A 19,433-nucleotide genomic window follows, 5' to 3' on the forward strand; every position below is an offset into this window, starting at 1 on the left:
TATATGGAAAAAATAAAAAACTTTCATTAAAAAATAAAATAAAAGTGGGAACGCTATATATGTCTCCTAGTTCTGCCAATTTGAAATGTATGTAAAATTTTATTACTCATGAAAAGAGAGATACTGATATTTGAAAAATACATAGTTGGTATTTCAGAATTGGACATGTCCCTTTATACTTCTCTATCTCTGAATATAGATTCTTTAACAGAAATTATTTACTCTAGTGAGGAAGATTACAAGAATCATCCTTCTGTATATATTCAGTGAATACATCTACAACATTAGTTCAAATGAATGGTTTAAACAAGATTTAGATAAATTAATGGAGAATAAGGCCATTTATTCAGACTGAAAATTGTGGAGTATGCTTGTAGCCCAATGCTTAGCACAGGACATAATAATAATAAAGCTATTTATGGCTACTAGTTAAATTCAACAAAATATTACTTTCAGCACTGAAATAAGAGAAGGTGCAATACAGTAGTGTTCCTCTTTTGCTAAAGGGCTTCCAATTGTTATTTGATTGGTATTCAGCAACAGAAAACACCTAGCAGTTTCAGCTGGGTCCATTAGTGGTTTTTTGTCTCTCTGATTTCTTATTTAAAGAGAAATATTTCTTGCTTCTGACTAAATATATGTTTAGGGCATTTAAAAAAAAAAAGGGGGGGGGGTGTTAATAGATTATATATTGGTCAGCCATACACTTTGCATGCAAAAGAACTAAGATTTCTTCTCTTGAATCCCAGAGTTATTGCTACTGTATATACAAGTTGGAAGGACCAATGAACTGACATGGCAACATTCCGTGAATGACACTGGTATTGAAATAGCATTTGTCATTTTCTCAGCTTGCTTTCCCCAAGATTTTCAAACTACAAGTAACACCGTCCCTCCTGACTTCAAAAGATAAGAGATTGAAACTGACTACTTTTTCTAATATCTATACAGCCAACCAGCCACTCTATTTATTTACCATCATCTGCGTCCAGCTATTCTCCGGGTTTGTCCCATCCCCTTCTGTCGAAACACCCTTTTTTTCACCATCTTTTTTTAACCTCAGCGTGTCTGACTAACCTTCCTTAGTAGTGCAATTCTTTCCCCACTTTATGCTCCCAGTTCCTCACTCCACGCTTTCCCGTCTTTACAGACTCGACCATGGAATACGAGAGATAAAAGCTACACTTTCAGGGTTACGTGACTCACTCATTCGTTACTCCCAAGTCCTATCACTCATTCCACCTTGCATACATTCCACTCATCCACCTATCATCTGCGCACACTCTCACCATAGCATTTAGTGGCGTATAACATAGGACCAATCACATTGCAGGAGGACTCGCTATCTGCCAATAGGAAGACACGAATATTAAACGAGAGATTCGACCGAGGTAATGCCGGAAATGGTAACAAAAACGCGGGAAAGATAAGACGAGGCGAAGCGAGTAGTTTAGAGTCCTAGAGAAGAAATAGGTCTGACTTGTGTATCGTTTATTATATATTAGATATATATTAGAATACGGGGTTTAAGCTTTTAAGCTCCTAGAAATTTCAACGTGTTTGCTTCGAGGTACTTGCAGTGTGTACTGTACAGAGTCATCAAATAAGGATGTTGCGCTCTTCGTATTTAGTTTAAACCGAATCTACTTGCTTGTCGTACCAAAGCAGCCGAGAGTCTATTTTGCATAAATATCAGGTGCATAGAAACATCCAATTCTCAGGATGAAAGAGGCGTTTATTTTTACTCTGCCTTATTTTTTTTAAACAAATTTGCTTACTACAAATTACTAATAGTCTAAATACTCCATACTTCTATCCTCTCCAAGAGATGGTAGTTCATTGTTTACAGAGGTACAGAAAGATTTGAATTTAGCGCACAGATTCTAAGAACACTTATAATAATGCCCTTATTTAAGATTAAATAAATGAGCAAGCATATATAAAATGTGTAGGAATGCTGTTCCTATTTTTAAAGGAGAATTTCATTTTAAGGTGCAGGGTAAATTGTGCCCTAGCCAAGTATCAATGCTGACTTGAGAAATACCTGCTGGCACCAGTAACAAACTAATGACTGATTGTTATAGATATTGCAGATTGAAACTGCATAATTAACTTTTAAAATGTTGACCTAAGTTCATCAGTACATGCATAATATCACTTTTGAAACTGTACTAGTGGTTCATTTTCCACTTTCATAAGTCCTCCTTAACTGGATGGAGAACATGGTCTATACTACAGCAGCTTTTTGCAATCATAATCTTATAAATCCTGAAGTCTGCTCTGTTAAAAACTTGATTTAGATTTTAATGTATTTGTGTAGCAATACCAGAACATTTTTTATGACAGACTAAGAAGTTGAAGGTTGAAAGTACCATCCCCAACTTTTTTGCTGCATCCTTTTTTTGTCCTGTCAGTGGCATAAATAGCCCAGTAACTGAGAGGGCAAACAAGTGAATTATTTCTTACTATATTTTATCCATTTAGGTTTGTTTCTTTAATGGAAAATATTAATCCATTATCAACATTGAAATGCGTAGAATAACACCCTCCCCCCCCGGATAATTCCTTTAAAAAGACCTTGCACGTGCATGTTAAAACAATAATATAACAGGGTTAGCAGCATTAATATACAGGATAGGTAATAAAGTTGGTGGGTCCATTCACATGAAGGATTTTTTATTTACATACACTATGTGTGATAAGGAAAATTCATAACTAAGTAAACTAATTAAGAAACATCTAGGTTCTTTAAAATCTGAAATCCCGAGGGTTGTGCCAAAATCATGAGTTTTCTTTACTAATCGGCGTTGCCAATTCTCAGTCAAAGGATTTATTTAATTATTTAGCGTATGGCATATCATACATGGACTAACAATATAAATTAACATTTCAACTAGAAATCAGTCAAAGGAACGAACGTCTTTTAAGGATATCAATGCTTTAAGGCTCAGACTCAGTTTTCTAAGCAAAACAAATCACAATTTGTAAATACAAGTCAATCATTTGTAATAAAAAGTTGGGTAGCGAAGGAAAACCCAGGGGCGGAGCGAGGAGGAGGATTGGGGCAGCGAGCGAACGTAGGGCGGCGCATGGAACTCCGGCCGTCTCTTCGTCTTGTCGGCGAGCCGGGGGCGCGATGGCGGCTGCGGCGGAGCGTGTTGACGAATTGGTGCGGGAATACTTGCTGTTCCGTGGCTTCACTGCCACGCTGAAACAACTAGATGCGGAGATCAAGGCAGACAAGGAGAAAGGCTTCCGGGTGAGGATTGCAGGGAGGAAAGGCCTGAGCTGGTTTGGGGAGGTTTAGGTGATGGGGAGGGCATTTAGTCCAGAACGCCCCTTCCCCGGTCTTCCTTTTTCACGCTGATTTGCCACTGCGAGAAGCAGGAACAGAGAAAGCATTGTTGTGCCCGGAATTCTGAGCGTCTTACCGGAACAGAGGTTTCTGGCTGGATGGGCCTGCCTTTCAGCAAGGGCTGGTTGAAATTATTTTTGGATTTGCTTCCAATTCGTTAGTTAGAAGGCACCCAGTCAGTCCCTTGCAGCTCTTCTTTAGAACCGGTCTTACTAGAGAACGGGAGGTGAAGAGCATGTGTAGAGTGCATCCCTTTCAAAAGTCCCTAGGCTGCATGGATATTAGCATCTTCTAGTTAGATTTAGATGTTGACATTTTGCTTATATATATCATATTTTCCTATTATTGAATCTGCCTAATAGATTATTAATCAAAATAAAATAATTGTCACTAGAATTTATTTAAAAAGACTAAGTCCAGACATATCTCATAAAAAGTTAAATAGCTATTAAATTGATTTAATATTTCAGACAGAGGCATAATCGGGAGCCTCAGGGCTCCATGTAATTTCTGAAATAAATGCTTTTAAAGCCAAGGTACAGTCATAATAGATCTTTTAAAATTATTTTGTTTAAAAGTTATGTATTGCTACCTACTTTGTGTCACACAACTCTGGTTGGTTAACAACAATGTTTAAAAATACAAACAAAACTAATATGAAAAGAATTAAATAAAATAAAATTTAGAAAAATCACACACCCAACCCAAAACTATACGTACCTATCCTGGATTCTAACCTTATTGTCCCAGCCAGCTCTTCACCAATATGCAGAACGCTTGTTACCAAATTGTATTTTTTTTAAATATGAGAGAAGTGGAAAATTATGAAACATAAATCTAGAATGGCAAAAGTAAATGAAATAAAATATTTTTTCTCCTAATCCTACCAACTAATATTTGGTTTGAAGCACCCTGACCTAACAGTCAAAGGCCAGATGCAACTCTTGTCTGGAAAGTTACTGTATATATTATAATAAATGTTTATATATCTCTGGTTTTTATATGTTCTATTTCAAGTTCTTTTTTGAAATGACCTGTTCTTTCCTATTTCTATTGGTTTTAGCTGACAACAGTTGTATATTATTACTCTACTTACAGGCCAATAACCTGACATTCCCTTTATAGCTGAAATTGACCTGAGACAGAGGGTTATAAAGAAGAAAAATTGGCTACAAATTACAGGTAGTGCTTGACTTACAACAACAATTAGAACCAGAATTCCCAGTTGCTAAGCAAAGCACCCAGTTTTACAACCTTTTTTCCTATGGTTGTCAAGCTAATCATGTGGCCATTAAGCAATTCCGGCTTCACCCATTGACATGGTTGGAAGCCAGCTGGGAAAGTCGCAAATGGTGATCATGTGACCCTGGGATTGTGCAAATGTCGTAAATACTTACTGGTTGCCAAGCGCTTGAATTTTGATCATATGCACATGAGATGCTGCATCAGTTATTAAGACAAAGACCTTTTCGTAAGTCACGTTTTTAAGTGCTGTTTTAACTTAAGTGGTCACCAAACGAATGGTCATAAGTCAAGGACTACCTGTATATCGAAACAAAGGTTATGGTCTTCTCAGTAACAGAGTTAAAGGCAGATGGAGAATAAATCAGAATGTCACAATTTAGAGATACTTTTCAATGTTTGAAGGGAGCAAATGTGGATTATTCCAGATAGTAACCAAAGATATTCCAAAACTATTCTAAGCTTCCCTACCTGTACTTAACATTCAGTTACCTGCCACTTGCCATTCATTTTTTCAAAGTTAAAACAATCAAGCAAATGCTGTGTGACTCCCAGGTCTGTTGCTATAAAGATTTCAGATTGCTAGGAGTTCTTCAAACATTTTAAGAGCTATATCCTGGACTCCAGATAGTTCCCATTGCATCTTGTTACCTCAAATCTTGGCTTGCCTCATTTGGAATTTAAGACATATCTTTTCAATTGCATTCTTTATACTATTGGATGGTTATATTTCATCCTGGAACAAAAAAAATTAGAAGCAATCTTTATTGTACTTTCTCAGGACAACTTTTAATTGTCTTGACTTTTGAGTCGGCTAATACATTGGATATGGATCATCAAAAAATCTTAAATATGAATAAAAAATGCCAGGAGCTAACAGAGGGATGTTAATCTCCATTAACCATTTATTTAACGATGCACATATGTTTCATAAAATTTTCTCCTTAGCCAAGCTGTCAGACCCTCAATGTTTTTGGAGAGGAAGCAGAGAAATTGGGATTAGAACAAATTTGCCCATGTGAAATTGGGTAATAGAGACAGCCCCACATGTACTACTATACCCCTTTAGTATGAATTGTTGTACTGGTCTGAACTATTAAACCCTGTCAAGTATATTTTAATTATATATATTTGAACTTTGTTTCTATAAAAGAGACAAGTGTTTGCTTGGTAAATCATGATCAACATACATGATTTTGATTTTTTCCTTCTCTCCTTTATCCTGTGACAGATAATTGTACCCCCTAATTATTGCTGTGATTTTTCTTGATAACTGAAGTTGTTGGTTACATAACTTACTTTGGAGGGTTTCTAATTAGGTGGACAAGATAGTGGACCAGCTTCTGCAGTTTGTTCACAGCTATGATCTAGCTGCTCTTCGAGAGTACTGGAGTTACCTTGACAGACGCCTTTTCAGTCGACTGGAGGATATGTATCGACCTACAGTGAACAAGCTGAAAATCAGTTTATACCGCTATTATCTCATTCATGCTGTGCAGGTTTGTGTCGATTTAATAAGCTTGCTTCAAAATAAGGATAGTTAAAAATAGGTACAGATGGTCCTTGATTTACTATAGTTCATTTAATGACTGTTTGAAGTTACAACAGCACTGAAAAAAGTGACTTATAACTATTTTTGACACTTATGACTCTTGCAGCATCCCCATGTTGCTGCAGATGCTTGGCAACTGATTCATATTCATGACAGTTGCAGTGGCCTGGGGTTGTATGATCATCTTTTGCGACCTTCTGACAAGTAAAGTGAATGGGGAAACCAGATTCATTTAGCAATTGTGACTCATTTAACAACTGCAGTGATTTACTTAACAACTATGGCAAGAAAGATCATAAAATGAGGCAAAGCTCACTTAACAGCTGTCTCACTTAGAAACAGAAATTTTGGGCTCATTTGTGGTCGTATGTCAAGGATTATCTGTATTCTGTCAAAACAAGATACACATAATTCTTCAGAAAATAGCTGTACAAGTTTAGTGGGAAAGATACTCTTATTTTGTTAGAGAGCTATACAATCTGCATTATCAGTTGCTGAAGATTGAACCGCTGCTGCTGTGGGGAAAAAGTGATATCTGAATCTCTTTTTTGTACATTTTAGACGAACAGAAATGACAAGATACAAGAATTCTTTCTCAAACAAGCCTCCGAACTTCAAAATCAGACTGAATGGAAGGATTGGTTTATTTTGCCTTTTATCCCAAATCCAGATGCAAACCCTAACTTTGCCATGTATTTTTCCCGTCGGTGGATGGATATTTTCATTGTTTCTCTACATAACTTCCTCAGTGTTTTATTTCAGTGTATTCATATCCTTTTTCATATGGAAGAATATTGTAAACCTGAAGCAACTGCTTTTCTGTGCATGTTTTCTTTTACTTTTTTGTTAGAAAGTAATAATTGTTTTTATGAGGGAATCACCTTTCCATTCTAGCACAACTGCTTCTATAGCTAATGAATTAATATATTTTCTTATATTTCAAATAATCATCCATCACTCTGCCATGCTAGAATTGTGTGCTAGAAACCCAGCTAAATGTAATTTTGGCTAAACTGTTCGAGAAACTATAGCATTCAGATGGGATCATATAGTCCACTGGTCCAAAAGGACTCACAAAGTCAAGTTTATAATGCTGGACCTTGGGGGACGGGGGATGTTATTTCATAGGGCAAGAGCAGTACCAGGGAAGGCACAGTTAAGATATTTCCCCCCAAATTTTTAGGGTTCTTGGAATGTACTTAAAGTTTGGTGCATATGCAAAGGGAAGAGTCCTGTAAGTATCTTAAGTATCTTTATCCTTAGTCTTTGTTACCTGTGCCAGTGATTCTGAACTTCGAAGCAGAATGTCAGCGGAACAATCTCCTGCAAGAAAAAAATGAAATTCTTTGTCAAAAGGTAAGAATTGCACCTGTATATTAAGATTTGTGTCCCAGTTCTGGCACTGAAATATATTGTTCCATCTTTCACTATATGTAGTTAGAAAAACTATGAAAAAATAGATCTTCACAATATGAACTTGAATTAAGTATCAAACAAGTCAGGATTTATAAACCAAATTTCAAGCAATGTTTGTTAGATTATCTGAAATGTTTAAATGAATCATATAAAAATGTTCCTTTGTGGCTTGTAAGTATGCTTGTGTATGCTGCCCATTCATGTTGAAGTTTGATAAACTAAGATTCTTACCTAATAGTTTGTGCTAATATAATTGCTGTTTTGAAATTAATGACCAATTAATTTCCATTTCTATGGCTTGCATTCATATAGAGGGAAATCAATTCAATTCTTTCTCTCTCCCCCATCTTTTTTTAGTTATTTGCTTTGCAAGCAGAATACTCCCATATAAAAAAAGAGGAACAACAGGAGGAGGAGGATTTGACACTTCATCATAAACTTCCTTCATATGTAGTTAACATGGACCATCTGGGAGACTCAGAGCTGTGAGTGTATGTTAGAGGCTAATCACTGAGCACACAGTTAGATTACCCAGAGAAATCCTGGACCTTATAGAAGTGTTTGCATGATTTACCTAGTGAACTTTCCTAGAGACATAGATAGATATGATGGAAGAGAAAGATAAGGAAACATTTGAAATTTATTTCTTGTCTTCCACCTTCTCCCTCTCCTTGGCATTCCACGTTCTCATAAAACTGATGGTTAGGTATCTCTTTTTTTTTTTTAAAAAAAAATCTTCATGAGTTGTTAAATGCACTTCGTGTAAGAAAGAATCCCCCAGCTGGGTGCCTCTAGGAATCTTGGGACTTTATTGCTATAAATTCTCAGCTAGTTGGCTGTTCAAGAGTGGGAATTCTGAAACTTGGAATCCTACAATGTTTCTGAACAAGCCAGGTTGGAGAAGTGTCGTTCAAGGACTCTTTGTCTGAAAATAAACATTATGTGACATAAATGAAAATTCTTTTGGAAAGTGGAATTTTTGTCAGGTATGGAGATTTAGGGTTCACCTCCATTAATTTGCCTCCCCACCACTACTCCCTGCATCTCATTTAGTGACTTGATATGCAGCCAGAGAAGCACTGCACATTCTCTGCAGGCCCGAGGAGGATTCCTGTCTTCCTTGCTACCTCAGAGCAAAAAGGGCCCTGCAAGAACAACCCAGCCAACAGGAGCCACACCAGCACAGACAGGAATCACACAAGGAGGCAGAAAAGAGCTGCCAAATCACCAGGTAAGGAGAAATAATTGCAATTTCTGTCTCTGTGTGTGATGTGTAAGAATCAGAATGCACAATACAGTATTGTTTTTGTGTCTGCTATTCTGTTACGTACCTGAATTCCTAATTTAGACATGGGGCTTTGGAGAATAAAAATGTGTCAAATCTTCCCTTTGCTTTCTAGGTTCCCAAAGGGAAAGAGGCAGCAATTGGAGGCAAGGAATCAAAAAGTCATATCGGTGGTGTGGTTTCCATGGAGCCTATCTCAATACAACAGAATCAGAGACGTTTACAGGATCATGGAAAGGAAAAGAAAGAGTTTGGATCTAAAATAGCTTTGCAGGTAGTGCGGCTAGTGTCTTGTGTGGATAGGGCAAGTTTTCCTTCTGAGTATTTCTGAGTAAAGTGAACTATGTGTCTTTCTGCTCATAACCAGCTGATTGGTGTAAGGCAAAATGACCCATGGCGTCTGAGCAGTTACTTATTTGTTTGGGTTTTTTTTTTAATGAGTCACCTATTTGAACTGGGCAAGTGATAAAACATCAGTGTTATTTCTTCTGCCAGCTGATGTTTTCTTATGAATCATGAAAGGGACAAAAGGTTCTGAAATATTTTTTCCTTAAAATAGTTTGAGCAGCAGAAGTTTACATAGGCTTTTTGTCCTATGACTAGTCAGCTGCTTATTTCTCCCTTAGTGTATTTGCACTCAGAGATGAATACTACGTAGGGGAAAAACTTGTGCAAGCCTTCCCAGCTTTTGAAACTTGATAGAAAAGAAATAAGCAGCACTTTCCCATCTTTAAAAAAATTGATTATGAAAGACCCATTGTGATCTGTGGTCAGAAAACATAGTTGCATTTTATGTGAACATTTCTTGTGGATTGTAATAAGCCCTCAGTTACTTATTTCTAGAATAGTAGAAAGTTGCTAATAGTTACCTCTTCTATTAGAACTGACTGGGCTATGCCTTTTTTTTTTTTACAATTACCCTTCTAATGGCAAATAACTAAGACATGGTACATGTACAAAAAGTATTGTTGCAGCACAGATTTTAGAAACAAAATTTCTTTCAATTTGAACCCTTAGAAATAAACTTTTAGAAAATAGGAAGTAGGTTCTTCACTGTCCTTCAATATTTTGTTGACTTGGGCAATTAGAATTATTGACAATATTTTCAGGGTAGATTAGAACATTGTAGTACTTGGTGTTCTCAATCTTTTTCCTAAATGTTTGTAATTCTAAGCTTCTCTCATTATTTGTTTATTCTATTTCTGCTGGATCCCTGAGATCTCTTTTTTTGGATGATTAAGGGTCATGTTAAGAATTAATTCTCTGTATTTGTTGCTGAGTTTGTTTGTGTGTGCATGTACACATGAAATGAAATAGTGAGCTTTTTAGTTCCACCCAGTCTGCTGTTACCATCGCAGCCATGCCCACCCAATGGGCTACATCCACCCAATGGGCCATACCCACCCGGCACCCAATGACGCATAAGTGGGTTTTGGGTTGCAGTTTGGGCACTCAGTCTCTAAAAGGTTTGCCATCATTGGGCTAACATATTGTCCAGTCCTTTTATTGTATCACTAAGGAACTTTTGAAAAGTGAGGGTGTGCATGTTTAATCATACCAGTTTTTTGTCCCATTTATACGTGTAGCTTTCCTATGATAATAACTTTTGTTACCATCTAAGTATGATGGATCTTAAATAGATTATTTCTAAATATTTGGAATGGAATGTAATAATATATTTACACCTTTGAAGCTTGATTCAAAATTAATATTTAATCAATATAGAACAACCAGAAAATATAACCAAATCATGTATGACTTTACCTTTGAATTTATTGCATTTCCACTATAAAATATGTATAACCAGTCCTTATGAAATGCCTACTGAGAAATGTTTTAAACACATCCCAGACAGTGATCAAATTGGTAAATTGTCTATTTGAAAAAAAAAATCTCAAAATCTTTTTGTTGTTCATCAACGAGCTTTGGATCTTCTAATAATGAGGTTGAAACGTTCTCCTAAATGCCATAAATAATGCCATTAGGCTGTGATCAGATATTATAGTAAACCATACAGAATTTCTGCGTTTTTGCTGGCTTGAATGACGGGTTTGCTTTTTAGATATAGTAAGATATGCAGTGGTCTAACTTATTGTGCAGTCTCTGGATGAGGAGGTAATTTTAGACTGGATATTGAATTGAATTCAGGGGTCTAGTTTCATTAGGTTCAAATAGTTCAGTGTTTGCTTTTCTCCCAAGGGTGATTTCTCTGAGAATGGATAGATCAATGAACAAAAATGTCTCATCCTGCAATTTGTAACTTTCATAATAATATTTGTGTTGTTGCTGATAGGATACAAATCTGTAGTCTTAGTTACCTAAAACCTAGCTTGATGCAAGATAGGTTTGAAGAGCTTAATTGATTCTCCTAGTTGGCTGTGTCTTTTTAGGGACAGAATGCTGAGAAGAAAGCGGAGATTACTGTCATTGAAACAGAGCCATTCCCTGAGCTTCATGTTGAACAACTGGAAAACCAGACAAAAGTATTTGGAACTGTCATAGATGCTGGAGGCATAAGGCATGAGCAGCCCTTCATTGTTCTGAGTCAAGAGGAATATGGAGAACACCACTCATCCATCATGCATTGCCGGTAAGGATTGAATAGAAAACTGAATGTCATATTTATCAATATCATCTCAATAGAGTGGAATCCAAATCTTTGTGAACTTACCATACCAAAGTGTGGACATTTATTCTTGGCTCCCAGTTTGTCAATTGCAAATTATATTTTGGTACATGTTTTGTTATCATAAGAAATATACAAAGTTTTGCATATTAGAAATACTATTTAAATGAGCATGAAAATATCTACACAGGGTAGATGTGTAGAAAATATCTACACATACACATAGATATGAAAGATCAAATGGGTAATAGAAATCCATATCAAATTTATGAAGAGAAGACTATAAATGCAAAAGTCTATCTTTCTGTGTGCAGGGTAGACTGCTCTGGCAGAAGAGTGGCCAGTTTAGATGTGGATGGAGTCATCAAGGTGTGGTCTTTCAATCCTGTCATGCAGACAAAAGCGTCTTCAATTTCCAAGTCTCCACTGCTTTCTCTGGAATGGGCAACCAAACGGGACAGGCTGGTGAGTAACTGGGGTTACGTGATTATGGTTTTGGTAAGGGATGATTTTTAATCCAGTCTATGAGGAGGGAGCCATATTGAAGAAGTTGTACTAAACCCACCTTCCTTTTTGCTTGGATGTTCCTAGGCATAAAAGTACCTTAAGATACCTGGCTCTGATGGCAGCTATGGTTTTAGGGCATTGATGATGCTACAAATACTAGGCTTGTAACAAAATTAAGAGAAAAGGATTGCAGAATAAAAATTTGCTATGTTGGGTGATTTCTGGAAAAAAATTCAGAAAGTGAAACTAAAAGGTTGTAGCTTGGATATTACGTTACAAGTGTTGTTCTAATATCTTCCATCAGTTTAACAGGTATCAGCTCATTATTGTTGTTGAGCAATTTTGAGTTTCTTCTTATAGCTCTCTGTTCTGGGAATATTCCATGGTTAAAAACTATTTTGATTATCCACTTGATTGTTTCTTATTGCTTATTTGTATTCCTTGGCTGATGCTGTGATTTATTTTAAATGTGTGTTGTCCTAAATCATTGAACTGATTATATAATAATAATTCCCAAACATCTGAAGCATCACTTGAACATCACTGGCATTGATAAAATCCCCATCAGTCAATTGCAAAAGGCAGCTTTTCTTGCGACAATTTACATCCTATGATACCTTTAACATCATCAAACAACAACAAAGACAAGGTTTGATTTCTTTATTTACCATGCAAGGATCTGGACTTGCCCTAGCCTCCAAGACACAAGATTACTCTCAATCAGGCCTCTTTAAAAAAAATATGTAAACTTTAAGTAAACTTTAAAGTAAACTTTAGGAAGGCATACTGTCTAGCAAACTGTAGATGGCCTAAGCTAAATAATAAAAGCACCCTTCCCACACAAACACACAAAGCCTGTTAATTTTCAGAGGAATACCAATCATATCGTTCATCTCTGTTTTTCCTCTGTTACTTCTCTGAAGTTGTTGCTTGGCAGTGGAGTTGGTACTGTTCGTCTCTATGACACTGAAGCCAAGAAGAATCTTTGTGAAATTAGCATTGATGAAGATATGCCCAGGTATAAGCCTGATCTTTAGCTTTTATATTTCATCTCGAGTGATAGTGATTTTTGTGACAAGAATAAGAACAGTACTGTTCATTGTTGCTTAAACTGATTGCTTATTTGTGAATTGGAATCATGAGCGTGAGATCCTTAGTGCTGTCCTGAGCTTGGCTGGGTTTTTGCAGATGTTTCATTACCCAACCTAGGGTAAACTCTGATGATGTTACCTAGTTTGGGTAATGAAACATCTGCAAGAAAACAATCAAGCTCAGAAAGCAACAAGGATCCCTCATTTCAACTCTGAGCTACAAATAATATCCTTTATTGGAATCTTGAGTGTATTTTCAGCTTTGCTTCTGTCACTTCTTTGCTATTTCAACAGTCTTGGGGGGAATTGTTAATGCTGTATTTGGGGTATTTTACATACTATGGCTTCTCTGCGTAGGAAAATTCTGTGACAGAAGAATCAAATAAGACTTTAATAATTTTATTTATCACTTTTGGTAAGTGTGACAAGCCTCCTTCTCCTCTTTGAGTTGTAAGACAGTTGAAGAGAAAGGATGAGTATAATGCGGCTATATCATCAAAGTTCCAGAGTGGTACCATGATCAGGCACAGGACTAAGCCAAGTGGTAGAGGGGGAAGCAAAGGATTTTCTTGGGGTGCAGCATGAGCTGACACACAGACTTTATTCTGCAGATATTTGGTCATAGTCATCCATAGCAGTTCTTACTCATTTGCATTTATTTAAGAGATCTTCAGAGATTGGAGGTGGAGAGAATGAAGAAGGTATATGCTTACATTTTTAATATTGAGAGTGAGTATTTATACCCAGTATAGATGCATATTTTTGTGTTAGGAAATTCTGATCAGTCCCAATAGCAGTTGCTTTCCCTCTTGGTTTGCTGGACTATGTGGAAAGCCACATTGTATCTCTTTATTTCAGGATCCTGTCCCTTGCTTGTAGTCCAAGTGGTGCTTCCTTTGTCTGTTCAGCTGCAGCATCTGGCCTTGTCAATCAGCTAGATTATGCTACATCAGATTCTGGAGGAAAGGGTATCAATCAAGTTCCTGGGAAATTGCTTTTGTGGGATACCAAAACTATGAAGCAGCAGGTATAGTGTGTATTTTTCCCCCACACACCCTTGTGCTTGTTTGATAAAAATAAAAATATTTTCTTAATCTATAGCTCAAAAAAAGAGGGTACTTAACTGATGTTTTTAACAAATCCTTCATATGTTTCTCCTTAATATTATGATTGCTTAGAACTTTTGAATAATTGTCATCACAGTAGCTTTAATGTTGATATGAGCTAATGCCAAGTTGACCAATATGTTTGCTTATTGCCACCTTCTAGATTCAATATTGGCCAAGGATGCCTAGTTGGCTTTTATGGTTAGATGTACTTTTTGTACAGCTTTGAATGACGCAGATCCTGTTGTACTAAGCACTGTATCATTCAAAGTTGAGCCATCTTTAACTGCAAAGAAAACATGTTAAAAAAAATATGTCTCTTCCAATGAACTTGCGGGAGGATATCCTTCATCTCTAATCAGGTTATATTTAGACCTCTCTTGGTGGGAATTTTTTCATTTTATAAATAACTGCTTTCAGGAAACATAGGCTAGTTTATGAAAAGCTCCATTTAGTATTTACAGAATACAATGGGAGATGAAAAAACTCAGATGTAAGTTTGTGGTGTTCGAACAACTGGATTATTTATTTATTCATTTGAATTATTTGCTACTCATCTTATTTCAACGCAATTCTCAGATGGATATCTCAGAGTAATTGCTCCCTGAGCAATTTACATTCTGTGTTCTGTTTGCTGTTTCAGCTCCAATTTTCTCTTGAACCAGAGCCCATTGCTATAAACTGCACAGCCTTCAACCATAATGGGAATCTCCTGGTCACTGGAGCAGCAGATGGCATAATTCGCCTCTTTGGTAAATGGCTTTTTTCCCCCATTTTAAATTCTGTAGGTCCTAGGATTTTCAGTTACTGAGCAGACACTTTGTTGTAGAGCAGGAGTGGGAGAATGGGCCAAAGGCTGGTACACTGACAAAAGTTAACCAGTGATGTTATTCTCATTTAATCATTTACTTTTTATTAGATCCCTCATTTTAATAGATACAATGCAGTGTATTTTAGGTATATTTTGACTATAATTCTCAGCTAAGATACAACATTCAGGAGGTTGTTATTGATCTGTATATGTATAACATTGAGTGAAGATCTCTATATCAGATTTCATGTTAGGACTTGGCAGTTAACTTTTTATTTATTTGTATCCCACTTTATTATTTTTACAAATGACTCAAGGCAGTGAACATATCCAGCACATCTTCTTCCTCCTGTTTTCTCATGACAACAACCTGTGAGGTGTCTGGGGCTGAGAGAGAGTGATTGGCCCAAGGTCACCCAGCTAGCTTTCATGGCTAAGGTGGGACTTGAATTCACAGCCTCCTGCTTTCTAGCCTGGTGCTTTAACCACTAGATCACTCTCTCTGCTTTCTTACCTCATACTGGAATAAACAGAACTAATGATTGTTTGTGTTTTGGTAGAGATTGTTAAGGTTTCAAAATTGGTCTTTGTTTGTTGGATGTAGCTTCAGTTAGGGATGAAGAACATCCACCCCCAATGAAGTTCTAACTCCATTTTCTCTGAAAGCAAAGCATTGATAAAATCCACAATATATGTTGTGCCCAAATTCAATGGAGGTTATCAAATTGCTGTCTCCCAAGCTTCAGAGCACCTATAGCCAGTGGAGATGGAAGATTGGTGGAATTAATCATGTTGAAGACCATGGTAACTGTTGTATTCATGCAGATAAAGATAATTATTTTCCTCCTCTTATTGTTTCCTTCCTCTAGCGAAATCATTCCATTATAACACCAACCAGCAAAAGTCTTTTCAGTCAGAATATCAACATGGATGGGCAAGAAAGACACCAAGTTCAAAAACTGTCTTAGAGAACTATGAGGATAATCCATGTGGCCTTTTTCTCTCTGTCTTCCAGATATGCAGCAGCATGAATGTGCTATGAGCTGGAAGGCCCACGATGGGGAGGTTTATTCTGTTGAATTCAGCTATGATGAGAATGCTGTTTATAGCATAGGTGAAGATGGAAAGGTAGGTTTTAAAAAATTGTGGCCAAACTGACATTATATATGACAGCAACACATTTATTTATATCAGTATTTACCCGTGTTTCCCTGAAAATAAGATCCAGTCTTATATTTTTTTTGCTTCCAAAAGAGGCATTAGATATTATTTTGGGGGGATGTCTTATTTTTTTTACTGTCTCATCTTGTGGCAGTGGCACCAACAACCCCATCTAGCATGAGCCTGCGTGCCCGCCACTGGCCCTCTTCCTCTATGGCCACTCGTGCACATCACCCCCAGCCTCCATTTCACTGGCAGAGGCCTTCAGGAAAGGCCTCTGCATCCGAGAACAGAGCCCTGGGCTGATGCGTGCATCGCCCCCATGGCCTCCATTTAGCTGGCACAGGCCTTCAGGAAAGGCCTCTGCAGCCGAGAATGGAGCCTTCAGGAAAGACCTCTGCCGATGAAATGGAGGCTGGGAATGATGAGCGGGTCAACCCAGGGCTCTGTTCTTGGCTGCAGAGGCCTTTCCTGATGGCCTCTGCTGGTGAAACGGAGGCTGGAGGTGAAGCACGCAAGCAGAAGTGGGCTGGCAGCAGCCACGCTGGCTCCTGCTGGACGGGACTGTTGGTGCCACCGCCACAAGGTGAGACAGGTGTCAGGGCTTTGGAGGCCTGGCTGTGGGGGCGGGTGGGACAGCTCCACCTCCTCCCCTACCTGCCTCGCCTCACCTTGTAGTAGCACCACGAACAACCAGATGGAATGGGCAGGTGGCCAGTTTCACATGCTCTTAATTAGGGCTTATTTTGGGAGTAGGGCTTATGTTAGGCACATGCGTAAAAATCAAGCTAGGGTTTATTTTAAGGGAAACATGGTATATTTTTCTTTGGAGATATATTTGGCCCTCAAAATAGCTGGTAACTACATCTAATTAATATCGCCCTATCTGGAAAAGACCTTGTAACTCTCTGTATCTTCTGAAGTTTCATCTGAAAGCTGTTCGTCCAGTGAATCTATAAATCATTTTGAAAACAGATGTCTTAATTTGTAGGGACCCCCATTGGTTGTGTTTCTTCTGGTATCAATGATTTTTTTTCTCTGTATCTGTGGGTGCTATTACAAAGTAAATAATGCATGTGAATGGTTATATATCTTACTGGGCTCTGTTATATCATTGTAGTTTATTCAATGGAATATCCATAAAAGCGGATGCAAAATTTCTGAATTTAGTCTCCCTAAAGATGCCACTGGGCCCTTTGTGTTGTCTGGCTACAGCGGATACAAACAAGTCCAATTCCCACGTGGAAGGCTCTTTGCATTTGATTCTGAAGGAAACTACATGTTAACCTGTTCTTCCACTGGAGGGGTTATCTACAAGGTACTAGTTATTGATTAAGATAATTACATGCTGTCTCTGACTTTGTTTGAAGAACTGAATTTGTTCATTCTAAACCAGGCCTTTAACCTGATTTATGAATAAGCATCAATTTGATGGCAATTTCACAATTTGCATAACTTATGAAAGCATATATGATTTAGAAATCACACGTCTAAGCCAAAACCAAGTAGCCACATTGAATTGTAGTATTATATGTTAGGCTACATATAGTGCCTCTGGGTGGAATTTACCAAAGGAGATCTTGGTTCTTGTAGCCATCTATATTAGTTAACTTTCCTATGATCATATATCTTGTTAAAGGGTTTGGGAAACTCATAAGTGGAGACAGAGTATAAATGCAGCATATTTTGAGAAGTAGAGTGATGAAAATTTGATCTGTTTTATGATCCATATAACCTTCATTGACATTAGTATATATTGTACTTTAATAATCATTCTGGCATTATTTATCTCGGCTCTGCTCTATGCTTAAAGTCCAAGGTAATATTCTATTTTTTTTAAAGAACTAGAGTTGTCCTAGAATTTTAGATTCCATATTGGCAAGTGATTTGTACCATAAAACCTTGCTAATCTTTGATTTATTGTTTCTGTATTTCAGCTGAATAGCAATGACAAAATACTAGAGAGCTGTCTTTCCCTTGGAGGACATAGGGCTCCGGTAGTCACTGTGGACTGGTGCACAGCCATGGATTGTGGGACCTGTCTCACTGCATCCATGGATGGGAAGATCAAACTAACCACTCTACTTGCACAGAAGTCTTAAAGGAAACTATGCTCCAAGATGAGAACAATTTTTTTCTACAGAAGAATGATCAATCAGTATTAACCATTAGCTTCAAGGTTTTGTGGGGTGGGAGGGTTTAATCACTTGTCTAAAGGTCATAATCTCTTTTTAAGTTAGGAGTTAAATTTAACTGCAAAACTACTGCCACTTAGAAGAGGACTTTCTAACAATTCATCTCAACAAATATTAAACATTCCCTGATCATCAAGCTCCTTTCAATAAGGATCAGCCCATTTTTCCTCTTGGTCTTCATTAGCACATAGCCATAATTCACTGGGTTTGTCCCAAGATGGAGTACAAATTTGTTATGGTTCTAGCAGGTAGGAGATTGAGTGGGAAGTCTTTTTCAAAACTAACAGTATTAGTTGCATTTTTACTAGAAGAAAATTTGATTCCATTTACATTATGCTGTTTTGGTTGTTTGAAGAACATTCCGTGCTATGCTCTAGAAGAAAAAAAGTTATTATATAATTCATATTGTTTATTTTCCTTTATTTAGAGTTTTGGACATCTGATATAGACTACAGAAAGCATATGATAGCAAAAATGTTATGAAATGGCTCATCTGTTTATTACTACCAAATCAGTTCATTCTAATTAAGTTCTGTTAGGAAAGAAAACAAGCCAAGAGTTTTATGGAACTCTTAGCTTGCTTTCTATATTTGTAGCAATTTGCATGTTTGAGAGGATAAGAATACACTGTACACAGTGGAAAAACATCTGTGCATGGCTTAAGATCCAAGCAAAACCACGAGCATACCTTGGAATTGCTTTTATGTCGATCCATAATTTTTTAGATATATGTAACATGAATAGCATTCTTGGTCATCAGCCTGAGTTCACCAAATGCAGTTACTCTCAGAAATACATCTAAGGAGGCACAGCTGTGGTTTTCAACTGTAATAGATTAGACACATCAGAAGTCCAAACATAAGATGAACAATAGTGTCTGTAATAAAATGTGGTTTGGCAAGTACTGAAGATCGTTGAAAGAAACGGAGAAAAGTTCAAACCTACAGCCTATAATAATTTAGAATCATTCTATTTTTTTAGGGGGAAGATAGATGAAATGGCACCATTGCAACCATAGCATGCTTATGGAAATGCAGTATAGACTGATTAAAAAATGGGGGAGGGGAGCCCAGAACAATCCCCTTA

The 19,433-nt window shown here is 37.2% G+C and overlaps 2 protein-coding genes across 7 annotated transcripts in view; one reads left to right on the forward strand and one right to left on the reverse strand.

Annotated features, from left to right (window-relative positions):
• Positions 1 to 1,265, reverse strand: part of STRA8 (stimulated by retinoic acid 8) — a 36,517-nt gene extending 35,252 nt beyond the window's left edge. For 4 of the 5 annotated variants that reach the window (XR_005557980.1, XM_039354121.1, XM_039354122.1 and 1 more), the window contains exon 1: positions 977 to 1,265. Coding sequence is in view for 3 of the 5 variants with exons in the window: in XM_039354121.1 (XP_039210055.1) it covers positions 977 to 982 (6 nt within the window). In the remaining 2 variants the exon portion in view is untranslated. The remainder of the gene's footprint in view (positions 1 to 976) is intronic. The other variant, XM_039354120.1, reaches the window with a different exon arrangement.
• A 1,655-nt stretch (positions 1,266 to 2,920) lies between these two features.
• WDR91 (WD repeat domain 91) lies at positions 2,921 to 19,433 on the forward strand. Of its 2 annotated transcripts, XM_039354133.1 has the most exons (16): positions 3,125 to 3,259; positions 4,454 to 4,537; positions 5,917 to 6,096; positions 6,711 to 6,918; positions 7,423 to 7,505; positions 7,923 to 8,050; positions 8,619 to 8,796; positions 8,966 to 9,124; positions 11,241 to 11,440; positions 11,791 to 11,941; positions 12,907 to 13,001; positions 13,933 to 14,101; positions 14,824 to 14,932; positions 16,007 to 16,119; positions 17,273 to 17,470; positions 18,090 to 19,433. In XM_039354133.1, exons 3-16 carry the CDS (start codon positions 6,028 to 6,030, stop codon positions 18,252 to 18,254), a joined length of 2,025 nt encoding a protein of 674 aa, XP_039210067.1. In that variant the 5' UTR covers positions 3,125 to 3,259; positions 4,454 to 4,537; positions 5,917 to 6,027; the 3' UTR covers positions 18,255 to 19,433. The 2 variants fall into 2 exon arrangements, with proteins under 2 accessions (XP_039210066.1, XP_039210067.1); XM_039354132.1 differs by lacking the exon at positions 4,454 to 4,537 and having other exon boundaries at positions 2,921 to 3,259.

This window comes from Crotalus tigris, unplaced genomic scaffold (genome assembly GCF_016545835.1).
Source record: "Crotalus tigris isolate CLP2741 ecotype Arizona unplaced genomic scaffold, ASM1654583v1 scf7180000018548.2558034, whole genome shotgun sequence".
In the NCBI taxonomy this organism is placed as follows: Eukaryota; Metazoa; Chordata; class Lepidosauria; order Squamata; family Viperidae; genus Crotalus; species Crotalus tigris.